The sequence below is a fragment of the Aythya marila genome (genome assembly GCF_965140915.1).
Source record: "Aythya marila genome assembly, chromosome: 1".
Classification (NCBI taxonomy): domain Eukaryota; kingdom Metazoa; phylum Chordata; class Aves; order Anseriformes; family Anatidae; genus Aythya; species Aythya marila.
In genome coordinates, this window is record NC_139042.1 from 131,672,061 (window position 1) to 131,699,686 (window position 27,626).

General features: G+C 39.6%; 1 protein-coding gene across 2 annotated transcripts in view; it reads right to left on the minus strand.

The window, feature by feature from the left end:
• ITPR2 (inositol 1,4,5-trisphosphate receptor type 2) overlaps positions 1 to 27,626 on the minus strand; it is a 271,369-nt gene that overhangs the window by 158,547 nt on the left and 85,196 nt on the right. For both annotated transcript variants that reach the window (XM_082784800.1, XM_082784799.1), the window contains 9 exons: positions 26,972 to 27,091; positions 26,685 to 26,870; positions 25,819 to 26,070; positions 24,164 to 24,308; positions 22,983 to 23,133; positions 8,215 to 8,408; positions 5,521 to 5,653; positions 4,551 to 4,608; positions 2,842 to 3,007 (listed from right to left, as the gene is read on the minus strand). In XM_082784800.1, the coding sequence (XP_082640926.1) occupies positions 2,842 to 3,007; positions 4,551 to 4,608; positions 5,521 to 5,653; positions 8,215 to 8,408; positions 22,983 to 23,133; positions 24,164 to 24,308; positions 25,819 to 26,070; positions 26,685 to 26,870; positions 26,972 to 27,091 (1,405 nt within the window). The remainder of the gene's footprint in view (positions 1 to 2,841; positions 3,008 to 4,550; positions 4,609 to 5,520; positions 5,654 to 8,214; positions 8,409 to 22,982; positions 23,134 to 24,163; positions 24,309 to 25,818; positions 26,071 to 26,684; positions 26,871 to 26,971; positions 27,092 to 27,626) is intronic.

A 27,626-nucleotide genomic window follows, 5' to 3' on the forward strand; every position in this document is an offset into this window, starting at 1 on the left:
GCTTAATTGGGACTTAATTGGGAAACGTGGTGGGACCACTCTAATGACTGGAATGCTGCAATGTCTGGCTATAGGCTCTTCAGAAGGGACAGGCAGCACAGAAGGGGTGGTGGTGTGGCTCTCTATATCAGAGAGAGTTTTGATGTTAGGGAACTTGAGGCTGGGAATGATAAGGTTGAATCCCTGTGGGTTAGGATCAGTGGGAAAGCCAACAAGGCAAGCATCCTGGTGGGGGTCTGTTATAGACCACCAAACCAGAACGAGGAGACCGACAGAAGCTGCGAAATCGTCGGCGCTTGTTCTTGTGGGGGACTTCAACTTCCCAGATATATCCCAGAAACACAACACAGCCCAGAGAAAGCAGTCTAGGAGGTTTCTGTTGAGTGGGAAGAGAGCTTCCTGACACAGCTGGTTAGTGAGCCTGCCCTGGGAGGTGCCCTGCTAGACCTTCTCTTCAAAAACAGAGAAGGACTGGTGGGAGATGTGGTGGTGGTCGGGAGCTGTCTTGGGCAGAGTGACCACGAAATGGTAGAGTTCTCCATTCTTGGTAAAGTCAGGAGGGGGATCAGTATAACCACAGTCTTGGACTTCTGTAGGGCTGACTTTGAGCTGTTGGCAGAGTCCCTTATGAGGTGGTTCTGAAGGGCAGAAGAGTCCAGGAAGGCTGGGCACTCTTCAAGAAGGAAATCTTAGTGGCGCAGGAGCGGTCTGTCCCCATGTGCCCAAAGATGAGCCAGCATGGAAGAAGACTGGCCTGGCTGAACACAGAGTTGCGGCTTGAACTTAAGAGAAAAAAGAGGGTTTATAATCTTTGGAAAAGAGGGTGGGCCACTCAGGAGGACTATAAGGATGTTGTGAGGTTGTGCAGGGACTAAATTAGAAAGGCCAAAGCTCATCTGGAGCTCAATCTGGCTACTGCCGTCAAAGACAACAAAAAATGTTTTTATACATACATCAACACAAAAACGAGGACTAAGGAGAATCTCCATCCTTGACTGGATGCGGGGGGAAACTTAGTTACAAAAGATGAGGAAAAGGCTGAGGTGCTTAATGCCTTCTTTGCCTCAGTCTTTAGCGGCAAAACCAGTTGTTCTCTGGATACCCAGTACCCCGAGCTCGTGGAAGGTGATGGGGAGCAGAATGTGGCCCTCATTATCCACCAGGATAATGGCAACCTGCTATAGCACTTGGATATATGCAAGTCAATGGGGCTGGATGGGATCCACCCAAGGGTACTGAGAGAACTGGCAGAGGAGCTGGCCAAGCCGCTTACCATCATTTATCAGTAGTCCTGGCTATCAGAGAAAGTCCCAGTCAACTGGTGGCTAGTAAATGTGACGCCCATCTACAAGAAGGGCTGGAGGGTAGACCCAGGGAACTATAGGCCTGTCAGTTTGACCTCAATGCCAGGGAAACTCATGGAGCAGATTATCTTGAGTGTCATCACGCGGCACTTGCAGGGCAAGCAGGCGATCAGGCCCGGTCAGTATGAAAGGCAGGTCCTGCTTGACGAACCTGATCTCCTTCTATTGATAAAGTGACACGCTGGGTGGATTAGCAAAAGGCTGTGGATGTGGTCTACCTTGGCTTCAGCAAGGCTTTTGACACCGTCTCCCACAGCATTCTCCTCAAGAAACTGGCTGCTCATGGCTTGGACTGGCGCACGCTTCGTTGGGTTAGAAACTGGCTGGATAACCGGGCCCAAAGAGTTGTGGTGAATGGAGTCAAATCCAGTTGGAGGCCAGTCACTAGTGGCATCCCCCAGGGCTCGGTACTGAGGCCAGTCCTGTTTAATATCTTCATCAATGATCTGGATGAGGGGATTGAGTGCACCCTCAGTAAGTTTGCAGATGACTCCAAGTTAGGTGCGTGTGTCGATCTGCTCGAGGGCACGAAGGCTCTGCAGAAGGATCTGGATAGGCTGGACCAATGGGCTGAGGCCAACTGTATGAAGTTCAACAAGGCCAAGTGCCGGGTCCTGCACCTGGGACACAACAACCCCAAGCAGAGCTACAGGCTGGGAGAGGAATGGTTGGAGAGCTGCCTGGCAGAGAAGGACCTGGGAGTACTGGTTGATAGTCAGCTGAATATGAGCCAGCAGTGTGCTCGGGTGGCCAAGAAGGCCAACAGCATCCTGGCTTGTATAAGAAGCAGGGTGGCCAGCAGGGCTAGGGAGGTGATTGTCCCCCTCTACTCGGCTCTGGTGAGGCCGCACCTCGAGTACTGTGTTCAGTTTAGGGCCCCTCACTACAAGAAGGACATGGAGGTGCTTGAGACAGTCCAGAGAAGGGCAAGGAAGCTGGTGAGGGGTCTGGAGAACAAGTCTTATGAGGAGCAGCTGGGATTGTTCAGCCTGGAGAAGAGGAGGCTCAGGGGCGACTTTATTGCTCTTTATAGGTACCTTAAAGGAGGCTGTAGCAAGATGGGGGTTGGTCTATTCTCCCATGTGCCTGACAACAGTGTGAGGGGGAATGGGCTAAAGTTGCACCAGGGGAGGTTTAGGTTGGATATTAGGAAGAACTTCTTTACTGAAAGGGTTGTTAGGCACTGGAATGGGCTGCCCAGGGAAGTGGTTGAGTCACCAGTCCTGGAGGTCTTTAAAAGACATGTAGATGTAGAGCTTAGTGGTATGGTTTAGTGGAGGACTTCTTAGTGTTAGGTCAGAGGTTGGACTCGATGATCTTGAGGTCTCTTCCAACCTAGATGATTCTGTGATTCTGTGATTTTTCTTAAAAGTCCTTTCAGCATTATCAAGCTACAAACAGCAATTCAGGTAAGAAAAGCAGCCTTTGGAAATACTTTCCTCACAAGTCCCCGAAATAATACCATGCCCATCCATACCTGTTTAAATGCTTGCAGAACTTCTGCTCTCTGGCTAAAGTGCTTAAAGAGCAGATGCAGAGCACCTGAGAGCAAAGGAGGGTAGTCGTGCATGATAAGGTGAATGAGGACCCGTAAAAAAGTTCTGCCCCCTTCATCATCAAGCTGAACTGCATTCTTTTCTTTTCTACAACAGAAATAGGGGGAAAAAAAGACCAAATAAAGTAAGTAAAGTAAAAGCTTTTGACATAAATATGCCTGCACACACAATCTTCATTTGACAGAGCTCTTAAAACCAAATCTAATATGCTGTGGGATGTAAATTATTAACATCCCTTTAATGTTTTTTTATAAGGACTTCAATCGTATGGTTGGATGCTGTTTTGGCAATCTTGTAGTAGAATGGACAAAATGGAATTAAAGTAAATATGTATAAAATGTGCCAAATATTGTGATTAAAATCCATATTGCAAAAACATTCGTTTATGTTGCAGATAAATTGTGCCAAGCTCATTCACAGTCCAAACTAACTGAAGGCAACAGCATTTTATCAGAGATTTATTTGGCCCCATCCTTTTCACTCCTTCCCTTTTCAGCTACTATTAAAATTTCATTCAAGAAAAAATAAACTAAAAAATTGTAGGAATTGCCAAAAGCATCTTTTTTCTGGAACCTCTTTTATAATCTGGAGCAACAGAAAGCAGATTTACACTTAACATATCAAAGCAGAAATAATGTTTCCAAGAAAACATTCAGTCTCTCTGTTCATTTTAAAGATGCAGATGCCAGGGGCTATGTGTTGTTTTACATTATGGGAGTTCAGGGAGAGGACTGGAGGCATTGCTCTCACTAGTAAAGACTGAGAACGCATAAGGGACAGAGAGAAAAGATCAGAAATCCCATCTTGCAGATCTTTCTCCCTAGTTCCAGGAAAAACTTTGAAGTCTAAGGCTTTGTCTAAATGGGAATCATTTTTACTGGTATAATTATAAAATTGTACCAGCAAAGTTAAACCAATATATTGATAATGGTAGTAACTCTCCTTTGTGGATATTTTCTGTACTTTTTTTTTGTTGTTGCTGTTGTTCACAGCATAGCTGAAACCACTTCCAAGACTCTGCAAGCATAACTTGTGATCTACAGGCCTCTGGTGGTCCAGAAGATCATGGCAAGCGGGTCTACAGTTGATCTGCAGAGTCACATGAAATAGATCACTGTTGGCATTACATTCTTAGTAATGTCAAGGACAGGGTGCAATGATAACAGATCATTTGATCAATAAGAAATAGTGAGGGTCAACAATACCCTCCAGATCCAAGAAATTTGGGATGACAGTCATAAGCTACATCAGAAAATGGTCTTTCTTTAAAAGCACCCATATGAGACATTGTAGAGAGAAATAAATAGCATGTTTTAGCCCAATACACCTGTACACCATTCCCCAACTACCTTTGGGAACAAGGCAAAACTTTCTACTGTCTTACAACTGTAGATGATCAAGAAGATCATTGCATTCTGTCAATCACTCATATGCACTGGGCCATTTGCTTGTTTGAAATCCAGGTCTCTTCTGGCACATTTCTGTCTACAAGTAGGTTATGTAATAAGTAGCCACCAAAGGAAGAGAAACGGGTATGAAAACACATATAGAATAAAGAGACATTGTCCATGATAATTATCAAGGTGAACAAATAGATGAATATAGAGAAGTAAAACTTCAGAGAATATACCTGCCAGCAAACATGGTTTCAGCCTGAGCTGCAATCTCATCTATGTCAGGAACAATTGCTGGAAAACAATCAAAATAACATTTTATTTTATTTTTTTAACATACTGATCATTGTATAATCTGCACTGTGAAAAGGAACTCTGTCTTTAAAGTGGATATTATAAAGTGAAGGTCTTACTGCATTCCTCAACTAAGTAAAACTCTGTGTATTCAAGGAAAAAACAGAAGGAACAGAACAGTAGGGAAGAAATAGGACAGAGGGCAGGGTTAAACTGTGTTTTACTACTACTGAGGAAGAGCCAAGTTCTAGTGATGGACTAGAGCTACATGGTGCTGTATCACAAATGACATAGAATATAAAACTTCTACATTTTTGTTAGACCAGACAAACCCCATAGAGCAGCAAAATGAGATACATGAACTTCAGAATATTTATCATAAGCCAAATCATTTACCACACCATTATTCTGCTTTAGAATAACTTTAATATACCTTACTACTTAAGACTTCAATGTTCTTTAACCACCCCATTGCTGCACAGCACCTCCAATTAAATTCTCCCCTACCTGTAGCTCATCACACATACAGCTGTCAGTCTTTCAAGCACCTCTGCATGCACAAGAACACTCTCTGAAAAGCCAAGCCATTCCAATGCTACATTCACCTCTGTTAAAGCAGTCCTCATCCATTCACAACCATTTGTCCAAAATGGTTGTCATTTTCCAGTGTTTTGGGGAGAGTACAAATGAGAGAATGAATTGCCGTAATGGGAGAAAGGAATCACATTTCAGTTTGAGGATGACAGACCAGCAAGCATCTTTTTTGTGGAATTCCTTAAGATTTTCATTTTCTCACGAGCTTTTCAAATTCAAGTGACATGTATCTTCTGGTATAGTTGAGTTTACTGCTTGCTAAAGTATCTATAACAACATAATAGTCTACACATAATTATTTTACATTGTAACATTTACCTGAGGGAATTCCTGGTGTGTCAGGTGGAGACGTTGTAGAGCTATCGACATTTTCATTGTTTTCCCCAAACTCTCTCTTATAGATAGACAGCATGTAGGATATTCTATAGTCCAGTCTAACACTGAGAATAAACTACAAGAAGAAATTTAAAAATAAGACTTCTCCTAAGTAATAACACGGGTTAGGGGTTTTTTTTGTTTGCTTTTGTGGTGGAATGTACAGGGATATATGATTATTTTAAATAAATATGTCCACTATGAAATACAAATCCACTACATTTGTTTCAGCTTGCTGTGATTTCTTTTTTTCCTTCCCACCATCCTGGGATGTATTGAACACTTCCCTGTCATCTGCTGAATACTAAGAAGCAGACTTATTTGTCCTGAGGCTCCTGCACGCTGCCTTGTCCATGCTGCCTACGAGCCAGAAAAGTACATCCAAACCCACGTTGAAACAGATTATTTCATATTTCAGCCAGGCTTCTAATAAGCAATAGTGATAAGAAGTGGTGTGGGGTTGAGAGTAAAGATGACATGCTCAAGGATCACACACTCAGATGCCTGACAGATGCTTTCTTTTAATTGTTGGTGTCTTCAGCTGTGAAATCTGAAGCTCACATAGGAAAAAATCTTAAATCAAACCTGTAAGTGCTGCTTTTACATTGGAAAAGGGAGGAAAATAACCTGGCTACAGACATTAGTACCAACTGAAGGACTGAGAGGTACACATCCTACACTTTATCAACTGACTGCCCATCAACTGAGCTTCAGTACCTCCCATGCACATGCTCCTTGCCCGCAGTAAATGTAAGCATACAATGAAGAGGTTTACAATTATTTAACATGTTTCACATGCAGCAGGGAAGAAATCACGCACATTAAGTTACCAAGACTCAGGTGGCAAGTGATGACTAAACAAATGGTGGCAGCCTGTTTCTTTGATCTCTAACTAAAATCATACAACCTCCCAGACCCTGAATATTGTTGTAAGATTTCACTAGGGTAACTAGGACTATGCCATCTAAAAGCAAATAAAATGTCAGTTTAATAAACAACATTTTTTCTTTAAAATTTCTAACAAAAGGGAAAAAAGGCATGTTTATTTAGATTCCACAATCAAGTTACCCTGTCACTGTAGAAGCAAGATTTTTAAAAATACACATTTCTCCAGTCCACATGTAGTCAAGTCTATCAGGCTGTCTGTTTAATTCTGGCTGATAGCAGAATAGAAACTGTTAAGTAAAAATACAATTTTACTTAAAGGAACAAGAGGATATATTGAGAATCCAATTACTATAAACTGAAATATTTCTTAGAATACAATAGTTTTAATCACCATTTTACTAGCTATGCATGACAACACAATAAATCTAAAATATTCTTACTTGCCTTTTAGGGTAATAGTATAATAATGAAAGGTAACATGATTTTAGTTAATCCTTCTTCATCGCATTTTAAATGAAACTGAATTACTCTGCATTACTTGTGAACTAAGGTCGTATATAAGCATATATACCTGGGTTCACCCAACATGACAACTTGCTAATCTGCAGTAATTTGACTACGTAACTAAACCATAACTAACAAACCACCAATAAAGCAACAACACAGGATTACTCTCCAGTCCTGGGAGCTCTCGCACTGAATGTGCTGTGAAAGATGAAAGGCTGAAACAAAATGTGATTCTCTTTCCACTGAGCAAACAGAGAATGCACAGGAAGAGGTTGGTGTCCTGGAATCATTCATCTGTGTATCAACCAGTAGAGCATGACAGCATGGAGAGAAATACCTACAGTCACCAAATCAAATGAAAATGAGAAACAATATACATGAATAGTATTCTTTAGGTGACATCACTTCAGAACACTTCTTTCTCCCCCAAAAGCCTTAAACTAAAGCAGCTCTGAAAGTAACATATGCAGTATTGAGGATAATCTAACAACTGATGGCCTTTCAGATGACAAGTAGTTAAGGTAATCTAAATAATTTATAAGCATTTGGAACAAACTAAATCCTTCAAAAGTGACAAGGGTACTGACAGATGAGCAGAATTTACAGAAAACACTGAAAAATTCCATCAGTGCGTAAGTATTGCAGGAACTGGGATTTGATATGCAGAACGTATGTGTGCCACTTTACTTACTAATAGCACAAAGTGGAAATTCTACCTCAGGAGGCACACTAGTGTCATACAGCTTGTCAGTTCAGCTAGGAGAATAGTCTGTGGGCTGCTAACAGTGGAAATCTGAAAAGGACTTCCAAATTGTGTGGCCTTGCCTGACTTCAGTGGGTCTATGTCCAATTCTGCCCTTCACCAAACTAATGCAAAGGTGGAGTCAATACTAAAGTCAAATAAGCTACCACAGTGTAAAATGAGTGGTAATGAGACTGGAACAGGAATGCTGTCTTTAGAAAACATTAGAGAGGTAGCTTAATGTACAAGTTCTGCCTCTTCACATTTATAGCAATGGAGTTTCTACAGCACCTAGATCCTTCAAGTTAAATGTAACACAGTGAGGACCACAACTGTACCATAATTCACACAGAGAAATTTTCTTCCTCATATCAAAGCGTAATTTACTCAATGAACAGATCAGTAAATAGCAAGAATGTGGGTAACAGAACCTGCCACTAGGTGAATAAATAAATAAGTGCAAAAGAATTGTCATTTAATACTCCATCAATCATTATTACCTGCAAAATCTCAATGATTTTCAATTTGGTGTCCATTACAATCACGTCTTCACTCTCTGAGGTGCTGGCTTGCTTGCTTGGGTGAATGCTTGGCTGTACATCAGGGGCACTGAGGGGAAATATAGATCCTCTGCTCAGTACCATTTGGGTCATCATCTCTCCTACACCATGGATGGTCCTCATAACATTGTTTCCTATGTATTAAACACATACATATATATTTACCATCAGTGAAGCTTTCTTGCAAAGATATATATGACACATGCAACCGTGTTGTCAAATGCCTTAACAGTCTTAATTGGCCTATTGAAAAACAAGTCCTCAATTCCTCATCAAAAATCAGGAGAATGGATTCACTCAAATTACCCAATGGTTTTGTGAAAATTTTCTTCACTGATTTTCCAGGGAATCATTGCTTACAAGGTCAACAGATGGAAAAGATACCTAAAGCTTTCCACAGCTTTGTTAGTATGTTCAAGAAATTGTAAAAAGCAGAGCAAAAGGAATCTCGGTAGTTCACGTAATTCAATCCTTCATCTAAAGGCACATTATTTAAATCTAAGAAAACTTCTGAAAGAGGACTGTTTAACCTGTTTTTAAGAATATTTAAATGATAAATATCTCACCTTTTACAGCATTCCTAAATGAGCTATTCCACTTCTTGACTGTTTATTGTTAGAAAACTTTTTTTTTTTACAGAGAACATTTACTGTTATTTCGTTTATATCTTCCACTGCTGTAATTTATGACCTTGCTTTGCACACACATAGGAGGAGTTAATTTTTCATGTCTACTCTGATTGATATCTTCCCCTTAATGATTGATCATAGAAAAAAGGTTCATGGTAAAGATGCTTTTGGCACTGCAAAAGCTCAAGTTTCATATATGTCACGCTAACAGAGAGTAGAGATTTGAGGCTGTGAAAGACTGATTAATCTCTGTACATGGTCCAGATGACAGTCCACAATCCAAAGACAACTAAAAAAACTGGCAGGAGAAAGACTGATGCATCTTCACAGGGTTGCTGGCCTTCTACTGTATGTGAATGAGTAACAAATAGGGCAGAAGCATCTCAGCAAAGTCAGGAGCCGATGCTGGGTGTATGTACACATGTATCTCTACATAACAAGCTGAATAGGAAACATTCCTATGCATGCTTAGGCTTGCTGAAGCTCATGATAAATATGATTAATCCCATTACACACACTGACCACCTGGACAGTTTGTAACTCCATATACATTGGCATTTATATGTGTGCTTTATGTCTCTGTACTTACATGTGTGAGGTTGGATTCTGAGGTTTTGGATGTCGGTTTGTTTGTTTGTTTTAATAATTGAATAACAGAAATGATAAATAATTATTTGGCTCACAGAACAGTCATTCCCCTCAACTTCACAAAATCACAGAATCATCTAGGTTGGAAGAGACCTCCAAGATCACCTAGTCCAACCTCTGACCTAACACTAACAAGTTCTCCACTAAACCATACCACTAAGCTCTACATCTAAACATCTTTTAAAGACCTCCAGGGACGGTGACTCAACCACTTCCCTGGGCAGCCCATTCCAGTGCCTAACAACCCTTTCAGTAAAGAAGTTCTTCCTAATATCCAACCTAAACCTCCCCTGGTGCAACTTTAGCCCATTCCCCCTCACACTGTTGCCAGGTACATGGGAGAATAGACCAACCCCCATCTCGCTACAGCCTCCTTTAAGGTACCTATAAAGAGCAATAAAGTCGCCCCTGAGCCTCCTCTTCTCCAGGCTGAACAATCCCAGCTGCTCCTCATAAGACTTGTTCTCCAGACCCCTCACCAGCTTCCTTGCCCTTCTCTGGACTGTCTCAAGCACCTCCATGTCCCAACTTACATGAACTCATTTAGGAGAAGAGAGAGTTTAGAGTCTTTCCCCATTCACTCCCACTTATGTAACCATACCCTTCAAAAAAGTCCCAAGAGATGGTTCGGTACAGAAGGTTGTCCTGAAAGTTAAACTATTTTCTGTAATGACAGTACCCTTTGTAAGCTATACATAGAAAAAAAATTACACTCATTTGGAAAAAACCTTTAGTTTAGTCTAGTTGCAGTGGTACCTATCGATGATGCCAGTTCAGCAAACTCAAAAAAGAGATACCATTTATTCCTATAGGTTATACTGGTCTTTCCCTATAGTGAATTTCAATAGGAAAAGCATCCCAAGGAATCAATGATTATCTTCTTGCAAAGGCAGGGAGAAGTATGAATGAGAATATCATGTTACATACCTACATGAATTAGTTTTCTTTCTTGCAAAGCACAGATCTGAACGAATGGAGAAAAGGAAGCAAATGATAGCACTTCTTTGCAGGAACAGTGCCAAGACCTAGACTACACTAAAAGCAAACAGAGAATGGAGGAGATGTAGCTTTGTTGAGGTAAACCTGAATTGTTCTTGTATGTCTTTTGTACATTTTAATCAACATGCAGATGCCAAGTTTTACTCACATTGCAGAAATGCTCTTCCTAGATAATCTGCTGTAAAAAGCCAAAGCTATATTTTATTTTATTAGCAATATCCTCCTCTTATGCTCTTCTTTCTTCAAGCCGCAGAGCTCAAGTACTGCATGCAGCAAAGAGGATGCCTTTAACCCTGACTTTAAAAGGAAACATACAGAGAATTTGCTTTCTCAAAGTAAATGAGGCAGATTAGTGTCATGTTTGAGGTCCCATTCAGCATCCAGTCTGGTGTGCAATCAGTGTGAATTGGTCTTTTGAAAAAAATACCTGAAGTCCCTACAAAGGGAAAAGATGTATTTCTGGCTTTGAATGATGTTAGGAAACAAAAGTTACAAGTCAAACTAAGGGCTAAATCCTCACATTAGGTAAGCACAGAAAGTTCTTCTAACTGCTCACAACAGCATAAAGCAAATATAGGTATTGACACTGATTCTTCCACAAGTCCTGCTTAAGTCCAGTCCCAAGACCCAGTCATAACATTTACTCATTCTCACTTTGGTCCATGACTCCCTCTCTCTATAGGGTAGGGAATAATCACTGCTCTCTGTTCAATATCTTAAGTAAGCTTAAGCTCATGTTCTTGAAGAAAGCAAGCTGGGATTTGCCTGGAACATACATCCTGCATATTTGACAGCCATCACTGGGGTGCTGAACAGGCACCAGAGGAGATAGGAAACATTGTGATGGGATTCAGCTCCCTCTGTGACCAAGAAATTAGTCTCCCTGTATTTCAGGACCACTTCCATAAATGAGGAGAATACTCTCTCTCCATCTTTAAAATGGATACTGAGAGGCCTGATAGAATGAAGACTGGGATGTACTCAGCTAATGGGACTATGAAGCCTATTAAAGCATTCAGGAAATAAAAAGAAATGAGATGACTGCTGCCTTTTCCCTGTATCAGCAGAACATCAATGGTAAAAGATGGTACAAACCAGTGAGTGGTAGCTGTGAAGGAGCTTTATAAGAGAATCTGTAACAAGGATAAAACCTCTGTCCACCGCACCCCATGACTATTGACCTCCAGTGACTCATCTAAACAGCTAAAGGCAGAAAAGCACAGGAGGGTTAAGGTGGTACTTACTGCCATTTCAAATTGTATTTCATTAATGCATAGGAAAGGATTTTAGTGAGAGAAAAGTCTACTTAATCCAGTTTAATATCCACAGTTGAAGTGAGCAGTGACACCATAGCGCTTTATTTCTGTCAATATCAGTGAAACAAGGCATTATGGGTAAATCCACCTTGGAAAAATTTCTAGCAACTATATGATACTGACAATTATTATTTTTAATTAACTGGCTTGGGAAGAATATTCCCAGGCTGCAAATAATATGGCAACTGGAACGATTTATCATAATTTTCAAGAAATTCATCAACTATGTTTTGTAGTGTTCTGATGAAATGTAGCCATCTCTTAAAGTACACAGCAGTCAACCAGCACATTTGCACATGGAAATGAGGCAGCTGACTATATCTCCACAATGGGAGGAATTGCTCTCTTCTTTGAAAGAAGCCATGAGGATCATTCATGTGCATAAAGAGTGGGTAACAGCTTCTCTTCCAAAAGTTCCCCCAGTAGATCAACATTCATGTCACTCAGTGCATCTGTCCTGCCTTGGAAGTCTAGATCACATCACACATGGATTTAAATCCGTCACTCACAAACATCAGGGGCCAGCAGCACTCTCACTAGAGACTTGTTCCTTCTTGACATACTTTTGTGTTCTCTTGGCTTTAATACAGTTATCTCAGCAGGAAAGGGTATGAGTCTCTAGGGTAAGACATACAGAAAGGTTATTGTGGCTTAACAAGTTACTGACTGCATGTCAGATAAACCTGCAACAACGCAATACAAAATATGTTGGTCAACAAAAGAGATTTAAGTTCTCGGTATGTAAGACTAAAACACAGAGCTCTGATCTCAGTTCCAGCTCCAGAGTGCTTCCTGCATACCAATGTCCTAAGAAAAAATAACTTACCGCCTCAGCTAGTTAACCAAGATAAAATGAACACAGAGCAAAATAGTTGTGAACCCTGATTACTTTTGTGTATACTTTATGCTAGAGATGAAATGAGAAGTCTGAACTGTGCCTTTATATCATGTTGCCACCCTTATCTTGCTGACGTCCCTTGTTTGTTGACTTCTGTAAGGTCAAGGTCACACTTGTAATTACACTTCTGTAATGTAAGGTCACACTTATACATGCCTGAAAAGAGGGAGAGAATAGACACTGCACTGTGGGAATGAGCTAGTTTGGACAGCCAACAACTAATCTCATCAGCAAACCACTGCAAAAGTGCTCAGAGCTGTGACTTCGACCAACAGAGGAAAAGAGCTCAGTGGAATTCCCACGAATCTTCTCTTTTGCAATTTTCCTTCCCTCTCCCCAATTCTTCCTCTCTGCTCTTTCCCCTACCAAGACAAGTTAGTTATCAAGAACCTTCCATAAGCAGTAGAACCAATTAGAAATGCCTGAATGTAGTCTCACAAGGTTTGCCAATCAAAGACTGAAATTACTGTACACACAAGTGGTAATTTGAAGGACCTACAGACTGACAGACACTGAAATAAGAGGAAAGAAGAGAATGCTTGTCATGTTCTGAAAAGACAACCATGCATCTCCGTTTCATTACTTTTTATTACAGTGATCACAACTTCCTAATGAATATCAGTTTCTGTCATAAAACTGTAGCACATAATCTCATACAATTTGGCACGATTGACAACACAGCGGCCTCTCAGAGAAAAAAAGACTTTTCAGAGGAGTCAATTATGGGGAAAAAAAATAACAACCACCCAAGTAATCGAAATAGTGGATAATTTGACACTTCATTTTCTACATAAATATACTTTCTTGAGAAGTAATTTACTGTTTGCAAAAATTCTAAAAGCAAAATATAAAAGTAAACAACAATCTGCTATGGAATACAGCATGGATGGTAAGTGACAAAATACCATATTTAGAAAGGAAAACAACTGCCAAAGACAGGTAGCAATTAATACCTTTTCTTAAAACTGCTCCTAGCCAATTGCTACGCAGCATCCTCAATTTGTTCTTAGTGGACAGGTATGTACAGCATATAAGGTATTTCACAAACAGTACAGAGAACCATGCAGTAGCTGAATGTGTATAAACAATGGACTGCCTAAAAGGCTGGCAAATAATCTTACTGTGAGTAGCCTCCTACTTCACAGATATCCCCAAGACACCAGTGACTTGCAGCCTTGCTTATTTAAAAATTAACTATATGCATCTGACCTGGTCTCTACATGTCACACAGGGACAGTTTGCTCTTACTAACACTGCTCAGTCTTCCTCAGTATAGATAAGAGGAAAGATAGATTTCCTATAATTCAATTTGGAAAACTGTTCAGCCATTTTCTGCTCAGCTTTCCACAGTGCTCATCTTCCTGCTCAGAAATGTGAAACATTTCTGTGTTTTCAGAACTATTCTAACACCCAACAGCTCTCATTAGGGAGTGGAGAAGCTAGATGCTTAATGCTTCTAGAAACGAGATAACTAAGTAAGAGCTTGACATACCATAGGTTCTTCAAATAGGAGACAACATATAATGGGTTTTTCAGAAAATCTGGTACTTAATGACCAGGTAATGATAAATTTACATGTGTCCAATGCTCCAAAAACTCTTCCGTTAACCCGCCCAACACATTGTCCAATCTTGCATATATACATAGGGGCAGAAAAAGGAGACAAACCATATGTTTTGCAAAAATGGGGCCTTTTTCTCTTTATCTCTGCAATTATGAAGTCATAAAAACAACTCTCCGGTCTCATCAAACCTGAGCATCATTTGAGTAAGACCAGATGAATGATCAAATGCTTCAACTTCTTCCAAATACCTCCTAGAAAACACTTCAGTTCCCATGTAGGACGACACAAACCAGAGAGCATGTGCTAATACAAAAACCATTAACTCCTGAAACAAATGCAGAGGCGGAAGGACTGCAGTGAATAACAAACTGCCTATGACCCCCACATATTTTCCCATAGCTCTTTGAAACTACTTCTCTTCTGAACTCTGGGATTATCCATTTCTAGAACAAAGCATTCCCACAGGCTGTATTAGCTCTTAATAGCAAAGAAATCAAGAGAGACAGTAGACCCTGAAAGCCATTTTTCCTTAACAAACTGAGCAGATGGCCAGCCTCAGTTCCTCCTGCCTTCCCTATCATTCACAAAGGAAGCCTTGGGCTAATGTTCAGCTGTGGCTTGAATCCCTAGATACAAAGCAACATCAGTTGCATCTGTATGATGCACTGGCAGCTACACAAACTACTTTATTAGAGGTTTTACTGGTTTACTTCCATGAAGTGTAAGCCTCCTCCCACTTGCCAAAATATTCTACAGGACTGCAAGAATCTTAAGCAACCTTCTCACATCCCTCCCAAGCACCTCAGCTGGTGGGAAAGGAGCCCTACCTCCCCCAGTCTTGATCAAGGAAAGTTGCTCCTAGGTTCTAAGGAAAATCTAGACAGGAAACACAGCTGAGCTATATTTAAGGTAATTTAAAAGTTAGGATCTCTGCATCAGCTGTTATCCACCACCATCATTCCCCAATAAAAAATAAAATAAAATAAAATAAAATAAAATAAAATTAAAATAAAATAAAATAAAATAAAATAAAATAAAATAAAATAAAATAAAATAAAATAAAATAAAATAAAATAAAATAAAATAAAATAAAATAAAATAAAATAAAATAAAATAAAATAAACTTTTCTCCCTCGCAGGATACTAGTCATTCAGAGGCCAAGCCTTGTATAGCAATATAAAAGAATCTGGCCTTCCCCCTAGTCAGTCTCCTGTGCCTTCAACACTGCTAGGGGAAAGAGAGGAAAAACAATAGCATCAGAAGGGCACACTCAGAACCCCTCAGTACCTACAGCCTGAGGCCCGTTAGCACCTACCAACACCCAGAAATGCCACTGCTGGACTGACCATACCTATTGCTCTTTCCTCACAGATATCAATATACTTATCTCCCCTTCCTACCAGGCCCACTGCTTTCACCACAGCATTTCAGGCCTCCTTCCCCATATGCAACCCCATGAAGTCCCAAATCTTTCTTAGTGCTCCTCAGCCACTCTCATTTTTCCCCTTTAAGTTAACTTTTACCAGCTGTAGCCCCTGATGTGTCAAAACTGAAGTTTTCCAGTGCTCTGATGAAGCTTTAGACCAGCTTCCAAGCTCACTGCTACAGTAGGAGACAAATGACAGGCTGAAAGTCCAAGACTTTTACCATCATCAAAATCAGCTCTCAGAAAAGCTGACCTTGTATCAAGCTATGCCTCAGCACTGGCATGTTCAAGCGGGTTTTAAGACTGTACTTGCAACAGCAAGTCACTTTCCAAATGACTGCTGACATGAGTCCTGACTCCAAATGGCCTTGACTCTGTGGATTTCAATGAGACCTACACTATTCCTCCAACATAACCTTTTAAAAAGCTTCAGTGCCATCTTAAAGCATGCAACATTGCCAGTCTTTGGGGATCCTCTGGCAGAGGACCATATTGCAGCACCGCCTAGTTACCAAGGGCTAAATTAAACATCCAGTGGCAGCTTTACCTCTGCAGTTCTTTGCTTTTGTTGATTTGGCTTCATGCAATTTAATTTTTCCATGTGAAAAGTTATAGCCATTTTTAAGACATATAATAACAACACTTCATTACCTAAAGGAACGTATTTTATTTCAAACCCTTCAGAGCTATATATTATTTGCCAGAGGCATTACGCCTTATAGCTCTGTTTGCAAAAGAGGTATTAATTTTTACAGGTTTTGTACAGAACTTGCTCATAAAGACTGCTGAACCTACCGTAAACAGGCCAAGAATAACACTTTATTTCTTCATTACGCTGTTTTTCATTGCTCAACAACTAGCTGACCTCAGGTGAGTCTCACAGAAAACCTAATGCATTACATTAAGGGCAAAAGGTGAGGCCACTTCTGCAGTTTATACAGCCCTCAGAACTAATGAGGAAAAAAAAAAAAAAAGAAAAAAAAGTAACAGTATGCAATGCACATACATTTGCTATCCACACCCAAATGAATCTGGCCATCCCAACCTCCAGTTAACTACAGCATATCCACAAGCTCTCCCTTTTTGCATGCAAACTCACCACCACCTAGCCATGGTGAAACTCTAAACCTCACCTTCTCCTGACATTCTTCTGATGTTGGCTATTCCCAAAACCACAAAGCAGTGTCAAAAATACAGCTTTCTTGCCACAAACAGTACACGAAGGAAAGACGGGGAAAAAAAAACAACATATATCAGCACAGTGGCTTTGATAGTAAAAAGCATCATGGGAATCAAGCCTACTAGTTGAGTTAAATCTATGAAGCAGGTATTGATTCCTAGAAGAGCAATCGTCTCTAGAATCACATTAATGCACAGGTCTCATGATGAGGAAAGAAATAAAGAGAAAAGAGAAATGATCCGTGCCATAGAATTAAACTCTCAGACTGACTTCCCCTTTGGTCTGATAATACCCTGCACTGAATGGCAGTTGTTTCACTGCAGACATCTGTGACTAACACAGCTAGCTTTCCTAAGGGTTAAAACTTATTTCTTATCTAGCCCTCCCCCCCTTTTTTTTTAATTGTTGGCATAAATTATTGCTCTAGTTTGCCAGCCAGTCACTGCCTCGTTAGCTCTGCTAATCAAAGTATGCCTAAAGAAGGTATTTTAAATTCTTAACTAGTGAAAAGAGCAGCTAACAGACACAGATGCAAGGCTGAGAAACAATATATTATTTTCTAAGATATCTGGATGATATCTGGTCCTTCTTGGTACAGAAGGCTCACAGACACATAAGAAATGGCAGGTCCAACCTTGTTCTCAAACACTGTTCTTTCCAGTAGTATTCTCACTACTTTTGAAAACCAGTAAAACAGTGCTTTTAAGCACTATGCACTCTACTTGCAGCCTAGAGACTAAGCAGACTAACCAGATGAACCAAAATGGCAGAAGACTAGACAGTAGTTCCCTGACACATTGATATGCAAGCACTCCTTTGCAGAGAGATGGTAGCTCAAGTCTTCAGGAGAGAGCCATTTTTGCCAGGGTCAAATTCTTTACATCACAACAAAGAAACAAAGCTTGCAGCATGACATAGGGGTCAGGCTTCACCTGATACATTTTAAAGAAGTGTTTCAAGATCTTGGGACATCTATGGACACACATTTACCCTTTACTCCCTTTAGACTATAGGAGAGATGTGCCACCAAATTAAAGATCTAAACACAGTGTGAAGGAGCAGAGATGTTTGGTTACTGGCTTGAACAGGTAAAATGAGGCATCTGTTGAGCCAGTCACAAAAAACATACTTCATGTGACAAGAGCAATTGGAACATATTATACGTAGGTTTTAGACCTATTTGTCAGACAGACTGAGCATACACTTCCTCTGTGGAAGAAAAGGGAACTGGAAGATCCTTACTGCTGATGGAAAATTCTAGCTATTTGTGAGGAGCTCCTACTCTGCAGATAACCCAAGTTTATCCCACTGACAGCTTTTTAAAGTTGGTGCCCAGCATTGGGAATTGCATCTCAAGACATAATGCAACTTAAATTCATAAATGTATTCTTTGCGTGTTGTTATTATCATTTACAAATAATGCTAACTAAATAAAGCTGAGCTGCATGGCAAACATGTAGCTTGCCTGTTAATGCTACCATGTGAGGTCTTTCAGACCTGACATGCTGTGGCTATGTGGTTTGATTAAAATCAGCTATTCGAAAGATCAATCGCTTAGAGAGAAAGATGTGCATTTTAATTCAGAGAGAATAAATAACCAGTATTGGACAAGGCAGATTGGCTCCTGACTTTAGAATGATACAGCAGGGTGCATTTATTAGAAAAGCAACTACTTTAACTTTTAATTAAAACTGTAAGAGATTATAATGTTCTTGAAAGGTACCAGAAAGACAGCACTATTAAGTCCTCACTTAAACAAAAAATACCTCTTCAGGATACAGGTAGCATATTTTGTAAACCCCAGATTTTTCAAAATCTTAAAGGAAAAAAAAAAAAAAGGTTCCAATAATGAAAAAAATATATATTTAAAGTTACAATACTCTGATTGAAAACTGAAGCTGGCTGCAACATTTCCAAGTCAATTTATTTTTAGGATACAAGCTAGGTAAGAAGCATTCCAAAAACACACTTCTTTTCTTTTTCCAGTATCCTATCTCACAAATGTTTCTAGTCAATTTTCCCCTGTCTGTCCTCATCAAATAAGGTCACACCTGAAAACCACATGACCACATGCACACTGATTTAATTCTGGGTAAGGTAGCTGATGGTTAAAATCATTATTTTTAAAGGCAGCAAGTTAAAATATAAAAAATAATGTAAAGGATCTTTTCATTATCTTTGCAGAACCAACATAGAGAAACTTGCACACAACACCAAGGACTACCTCAGCCATCAATATGACTCAAAATTTAAGAGGATAAAAAAAATTAACCTTTTTCCTCAAGATATCCAAACCTTCGTGCAACTTCCACTAAACTTAGTAACACATCCCATTTTTCAGATTTGCTTTAACAGTTGAACACTTGTATATACTTCCTTACATAGTAAGTAGTTTTACTATAATAAGTGAGTCTGTTTAAGGACTAAGTATTAAGTAAGGAAGAAAACTTCAGATTGCTGGTTGTGAATTTGGCTGTTTCAATTTTGGGATGTACAGCTCTAAGATACTTCCCACAGACAAGTCCAGCCTCATCCTTCCCCTTCACCCTTAAGAGATTTTTATCCATTCTTAAAATCTTGACCATAGATTTCATGATGTCGAACAGTGGCAAAACAGGAAAGAGACAAGCTCACCAGTTTGATACAACTCCACATTGTGGGAATTGGACACAGGAAGCTTTTGCTGTTATTGGCCTGGAACAAATTGATGTCAGTAATGGAAAGCGAGGACATACTGTCTGTCCTCAAATACACAGCACTGAGTACCACTCAGAAATAAATATTTTTTAATAAAACTAGAATGCAAGACCCATCATGCAAAATAAACAGGTCCTACCCAAAGTTCTTAACTTCTGTAGACCTTGGATCTACTAGAGCTGCAGAATAGTAGTAAAATGACTTTTCTATTTGGTCATTCCTCTTTGCTGGTCATTTGTCCTAGAACCTGCATTTCTGAACAGGCATAATTATTCTTGAAATACTGCTGCTAAGTATCCATTTAATATCAAACTATGTAATTTTACAGTAAGATAGTGATGAAAATTAAAATATACAGAGCCCAAGCTGGTATTCTGTAGCATTTTCCTACATTAAAGTCACAGGATCAGGTTCCTAGCATTTGGTAAAATTTAAGCATATTTATTTATACCATTAATTCATCAGTCTCGGAACAGATATGATCTCACCTAATTTTTACTTATTTAAATAAGATCAACATAATGAATTTTGCAAGTTATAGAAGCTAACTTTCTTTAAGAAAGAAGCCACATCAACCTGCACAACATTAGAGGAGTTGGGGGGAAGCTTACCTACAATAAATATTCTGTGTTATTCTTCAAAGGTAATACCAGTATTAATGTCTGAAGTATTGGACCTGCCAGAGAGGATGCTGTGGAGTGAGATCCTTGCCACAGTCTGAAGAGATATGGGGAATCTGACCTCTTCTAAAGACAGGAAGACATCACCTCTGCCCCTACCTCACTGGAGGGAGGAGTTCCACAACCCTGAATGAGGACAGGAAACAATCCATCTTATTTCTCTGTACATTGTGGAAATTATGAATAAGAAAACACTTCCTGAAAAAACAGCAGAGCATCCTGATTTAAGAAAATGGCAACACATATTTCAAAAACCAGGCTAGGCTGCTTTCCCTTGTAACTCTTTACTTAATAACGTAAGACATGAGTATTATAAGGAAAAACGGATAACAAAAAAGGCAAGACAGGTAACTCATGAAAAAAAAAAAAAACTGACACATTCTCAATGACTCAGTATTACAAGATCGAGAATATCTGTAAGAGGGGAAGGGGAACTTTTGGAGTAAGTACAATCTTTTAAGTATTATAAGACTGAAAAACAATGTATAACTGCATCTTAAGCCTGACAAGCAATTCTTACAGTCAGAGTGAGGGATGGTCTAGATCAAATTCATGAATCCAAATTCCCTCTTAGCCTGTTCATTTCTCAGGCTTCATAGTAGATCCTGGACCAGGTGGATCCAGAATCCATAGGACCTAATTGACATGAATAGATTTGGGTCAACCTTTTTGGCTAGGAGTGACTGCACAAGATGCAAAGAACTGCAAAATCAAATCCATGGTCTCTCCTCCTATTAGGGCTCCTGTTCCAGCAGCCCTAATACAGCAAAGTATTAATTAAACTGAGATTCAAGCCGAGTCTTAAGCCAGGACTCACTCAGCCTCAGCACCATTTACAATCCGACACATGCTGACACACAGAAGTTCCAGCCCACTCTAACACCACCACCACTCCAAGACAGAAAACACAAACACTTTCTCCATCTTACTGTGGGTTCAAGAACATGTTCATGAAGTCTGAAAAGACCAGACACAGAAGCAGTCAACCACACTATGGCACAAGTCAGCAAATCTAGCAAGCTCAACTCTTCTTGATTCAGTGTGGACAAATTGCAGCAGTGCTACAGCTAAGTCATACCTAGTGATGCAGAGAAAACACAAGCAGGTTAAAGGCCATGTGTTTTGAGCTCCTTTCAAACCTTCTCATTTCCTTGTAGCAAAGACAAATATGTAAGTGGACGACAACTACCAGTCTGGCTTTAAAGCGCTACTAAACAGAAGTCCAATGACTATCCTCAGTCAGATTAATTTTTTTCAGTTCCCACCTAGTTACTGAGACTCATTCATATTCAGCTTACAAATACAATAAGGACTGAAAATCTCTGTATGTTTTAAATGTGCACAGCACGTGAGTACTTAAAAAAAGGGGGAAGGGGGGATTATATATATGGGAAGAGTGGAGCCAAATATTCAGCTTGTGCAGACTCTTACATGCCCTAGAACTACAGAAACTTATGCCAACCAAAGTCCTGACCCTAAGATCTGATTCATTCCTCACAAACGGGCTGCCACACAAAACAAAGTTAGGTGGAAGTTATAAATGATTGTTATTTCAAACATAGCATTTGTCGCCAAAATGTCAGGAACTACAGTACCTGCTGATTTCTTGAGCTCTTTCTCTTGATCTGCCACCACTAAAGTTTACACTGGTTGGTTTTTGTGCATCTTCTCTTAATTAAAAGCACTAACCTGTTTTGCTTGAGTAATATTTTTTTCGGACATAAAATATACTCTTCAGGCATGAAATTCTGTGAGCTGGGTGCTCAAAAATACTTATTAGGTGTTATGAAATTGCTTCTAAATTTTGCATCCTTTTGACATAGGCATCTTCATAGCCTAATGCTGTCCATGTGTGAGTAAGTATGTACTTCCAGAGTAAGAATGGTAAAATGTTTGGGAATAGCCATCAGACATTTAGAATTATTCTGAGTAACAACTGCAAAGTGGACTTGCATGACTCACGTTTTATGAACTGCCAAAGAGAAAACAAGAAGGAGGCTGAAGACAAGATATGACCATCTAAAGATGGAGATCCTATTATTTTTATCAAAAACTGTAGAAGGTATTTCAACATAAGAACATTTGCATCTCTGCAGCAAAATTTCAATGACATTTTTAAGCCTGGACAGCAAAGCCACTTTTAAGACATAGTACAAAAGGCAACGGGACATACAACATTGTCCTTGGATTGTCAAACAGGCACTCTGGTCTGGTTAAAAAACTGACAAACTTATGGAGAAGATGGCCTCATCTGAAACTTTCATCATCTGGTCCTCTGCAGTACTTGAACCAGTAATATCATGTTCTCTCCTTAAGTGAAGTGTTGAGGAGACTGATAAATACTTGTGCTATACATGAGACATCAACATTGTCGTCCACATGCAAATGTATCTCTGCATTTGTTTGGGATGGGCAACTCAACATACATTGAAGCTTGGATGCAGACTTGAAAGTTTAATTCTAAGTAAGTGATGGAGCAGCAGCGTCAACATAGTAACCACAAGTCATGAAGTCTGCAGCTCTGTTCAAAAAGGTTCCTTTTTAACTAACCATCTTAATGTATCCTGCAATACATTCAAGAGTTTATGTGTGAACAAGACATTCCATAAATTATTCCAACCTAAATATTGATTTACATTTTGGAATACAATTCTTTGCTGCTTCTCTTACCTCCATCCTGAAACTTGCTCAACCTTTCAAAGTATGACGACATAGGAACTTGAACAATATCTAGAATTGCCAGCAGTGTCCGAGTCAGTCTAAGAAGTTCACTAAAACTATAAAAGCCAAAGTAGATGAGGTTTCGAGCCAGATGTACCACCTGTGACAAAAACAAATTAAAAAATAAGGAAACGTTATCTTCTGTAGTATTCAGCTGTGCAATACAGTCGCATTTTCTACAGCAGCTTGCACAGAGATCCATAGCTGGAGTGCATTCACATTAGTACAAATCTTTCCAATGATTTAAATGGGCTTTGGATCAAGGCCATTGACATCAAATGTTTTTCAGAGTTCAGTCAAGTTGAAGGAGGAAGAATGAAAACAACATGAGGCTTCGGACAGACTGAAAAGGTCCAATTGCATCTGGAAAGGTATGTAAGATCAAGAAGAAAAATACCAATAAAAATAAAAATATTTATTTTAAAATATATATTTATAAATATTTATATATATAAATAAATATTTCATACATATTTATAAATATTAATATATTTAAATATATATTTATAAAATATTTAAATAAAAATATTTAAAGAGACAGCAGTTACAGAGAAGATGGAAGTCATAAGAACAGCAGATGTCTGTCGAAAGTTGAAATGGAGGTGATTTCAGATGACCAGAGGCAGAAGCAACAAAGCTTGGGAGGTAGATTGGAGGAAGAACTGTAAAAGCTGTAAGCATCTCCCCTTTATTCAATTTTATTTGAACCCATGTGAATTAGGCCTGTCTGAAGTTTCTGTAAGGAATTTCAAACAATATTTGAAACACAGGATTAGATTATTCCAAATATTTCCTTCAGTGTCCTATCCTACACAGAGAACAGTACCTTCTTACACTGAAGAGTCTCTGCATTAGCAACCACTGTGTACAGAAAGAGTGTACCACCATTTATCCCCACACACACCCCTTCCTCTGCCACTGAAATGCAACAATCTTGGAAGAAACAATACAGCTGTTTGACGGAAGATATACTATTTTCTGCAGCAAGTCATCAACAAGAACACTTGAAATAGAAACTAGGGCCTTATTGGGACCATTATTCTGCAAGTACCTTTATTTTGAAAGAGACAGCATTCATCTAGCTGAAATGAGAAATACAGTAAGTTAGGAAGCAGATAGCTGAGAAGTACCTCAAATGTAAGTTTATTTTTCTCTTTGTCTCCAAAAGGAAAGGGCTGATTTACAACTTCTTTCAAGTACTCTTCTACAAATTCCATAGTTAGTGCAAATTTCCTCTTCATTTCATTTCTTGAAGAATCTGTGAAAGAATCATACCTACAATGCAAGGCACAGAAGGAAGGAAAATTAAACACCCCTAATATAAAGATCAGCTGCCACTGAAGAATAACCGAACCAATCATGATGCTTTAAAATCTGTCAGTTCTCTGTAAATCACTGACAGTACTCTGTAAGGAGAAGGGATAGACATCAGTTAATTCTACATAGATATGCACAGATGGCAGACAGAGGACGCACAAACCTTCCCTCCAACAGTACCACAAAGTATTGCAATGAGCAGGAATAACAGAGACAGAAAAATACGATGGTTCTGACAGCACTCATAAACGTGCTCATCAGCCAGAGAACAGAAGAGAACAGAACAGTTGAAACAGACTTTTCAACAATCATCGAGACCAATTGCCTGACCACTTCAGGGGTAACCAAAAGTTAAAACATATTGAGGGCATTATCCAAATGCTTATTGAACACTGACAGGCATGGGACATCAACCACCTCTCTAGGAAACTTGTTCCAATGTTTGATCAGCCTCTCAGAAAACAATTTTTTCCTAATGTCCAGTGCGAACCTCCCCTGGTGCAGCTTTGGGCCATTCCCATGTGTCCTGTCATCAGCTACCAGGAAGAAGAGACTAGCATCTCCCACTTCACCCACGTCCCCTGCACAGAAAGTTGAATAGAGCAACAAGGTCACCCCTTCTTTTCTCCATTATTATCTCAACCATAAAGACAGCAGATCAAGAAAGCAACTTGGGACAATCAATTTCTACCACCAATTAGGACTGTGTTGTCTTATGTGTCAAAGTAGTCCATCATCCCACTAACAGAAGCAATACTGGCTGCTGGACTGCTACACTTCTTCCTCTTTGTCTCTTCTGCCAGATACCTCCATTTCTGGGTCTAGCCCAACGGCATTGCTCCATCAGATTACTTAAGCCAGAAAGGGTTTCCACTGAAGTCCATGAGCCTTCTTCCATACTTAAATTTAACACATGCTTAAGTACTTTGCTGGACGGAGGCCAAAGCCTCTGTGAACTGTTTCTGGGGCAATAGCTACACCTAACTCTTAAGTGGCTTTCCCACTGCGGATTCAAGTTGAGCTTGAAGTACAAAACTCAGTTCCAACCTAATAAATGTGTAATGTTAGACAATTTGATTACTTCCAGTTTGGTTATTCCAAGAAAAGGCCATTCAATTTTATCCCCAGTTTGTTCTGTATAAGAGAAATAATGTGAATAAATAAAATGAAGTAAAACTGAAGATGTGGCACTAAGGGACACAGTTTAGTGACAGAGGTCAGTAGATTAGGCTGATGGTTGGACCTTCAGTTCATATTCTGAAGGCCTTTTCCAACCTAGATGATTATATTTCCACATAAACCTATCCATGGAAGTTTCCAAGATTAACAACAACTAATAGCTCATTGTTCTGCAACAAAATAGCTTTTTGCATACATGTTGACATTAGACATCTACAACTGTTTTGTTCTGAGACTAATCCCTTTAAAATACTTTTGTACGTTTTTTTTTGCAACACTTGCAACTCACTCATGAATTGTAATCTTGGTAGGAATTTCAGTCCACAATCTGGCATATCTGACAGGTACCACAGACTCCTGTGGATCTCTGTCCACATGCATGTGTAGCATCAGACGGCAAAAAGAAGCCCGGAGATCAAAAGGGAGGCTTTCATCAGACATACATCGTAGAATCAAGTCTACTGACAGTTGTGCAGAAATCTGGTTGATGGCTAGATACTGGCGGTCCAGGCACATTCTTGCAAAGAGGTTCAGCTGGTACCTAAAAGAAAAATAATAGCATGTTTCCAACTGATTTATTTGAACACCATGAAACAAAGAACCTCATAATCTCCCTTTACAAGTCTGATGTCAGACCTTCTTGCGTAAACTCTAAAAATGGTTGAGTTACCAACTTGCCATTAAAAATGCTAACATCAGGCTCCAGTCTCCAAGAAGACTGAACTCCCTTCGAAATTCAAAGGAAGCAATGTTCAAAGGAAGGCTGAAGCATTTGAACAATTTGTTATCAATCTGTGTAGGACACTGTTCCTTGATCCTGTCTCCTCTCTAAACCCCAGAATGCTGAGGAACTGCTTCTTCAGAACATGTCTTGCTTCCAAGAACAGCACAACCTAAAACATAGCCCCACAAATAAAAAGTAAGAGGAAAAATTAGACAGACACAAAACTATCACAAAGAAAACTCCATATTTGTCTGTAATAGACAGCAGACACTGTGATGCTTTTTACAGGAAAAACCTGAATCAAACTTTTAATCTCAGTTTCTGGTATGACCTGGTTTCCTTTTTTGATATTAACAAATCAACTGGATCAGAACAGCACCAGGCTCCATGGAGAGTTAACATTTTTCTTCCGTTTTTTTAAGCGGTTTTACCTGTAGTAGGTAAGAACTTCTAAATCAGCTTTTGTGCCTTCCTTTGCCTCCTGAGCTAGGTGTCTGATGGCTTTGCCATGAGGTTCCTTGTTACTGTCAATCCAGTAAAGCCACACTTCCTCTTCATCAATGTCTTCCAAGATGACTGGGCATTCCAAGGGATTGTCCATTTGTGTTGAAACCAGCCTGCAAGGACAAAACATTGACAATGGAGTCACTCACAAGCTGCTACAAATGTAACAACAGAGCACAGAGCGAAAAGTTACGTTCTGATTATGGATGCTCACTTGGTCTGAATGAGAATGTCAGCATTTCCTGGGCTCAGCATAAACTTGCAGATGAGTTCCTGAGTTACTGGTATTGCTGTGGTGTTAGATACACACAGGTCTGAGAGATAATCCAAGAATCTGTGCAGTCAAAAAACAAACAAACAAAAACAACAGATGCAACAGAACATGAAACTTTATACACTACACAGAAACATCACTGTATAAATTTCTAGCATCCATCACAAATATATTCAGGGGAGCATATATTGTGAGATTTATCAAAATACAGTCTTTGCTTATTTGTATTATTGCAACTTACAACAGATAAAAATGAGCAATAGCTTTGAGAGCAGACTTGAATGGTGCTGAACAATCAGCTAATGAGAGAAAGACAAAGACCTCAAGTAAGACATTTACCAGCAAATCAAAGGCCAAAGTGTTGTGCCAGAAATTAAAAGCAACCTGAAGCTGTCTTAAACTGATCTGGCAGGGGAGGTCCACTAAAGGTCTTGTCCTGGGAGCTCCACTGAAGGTCTTGTCCTTGTCAGGAACCAAAAGCAAGAGCACACATTCTTGCCAATCTTACCCAGCAGGTAACGGGTGACTCCCTAACCCAAGTAGCAAGGAGATATTACTTGTGCTGAAGACAGTCACGTGTCCTCTGTGGAACTCC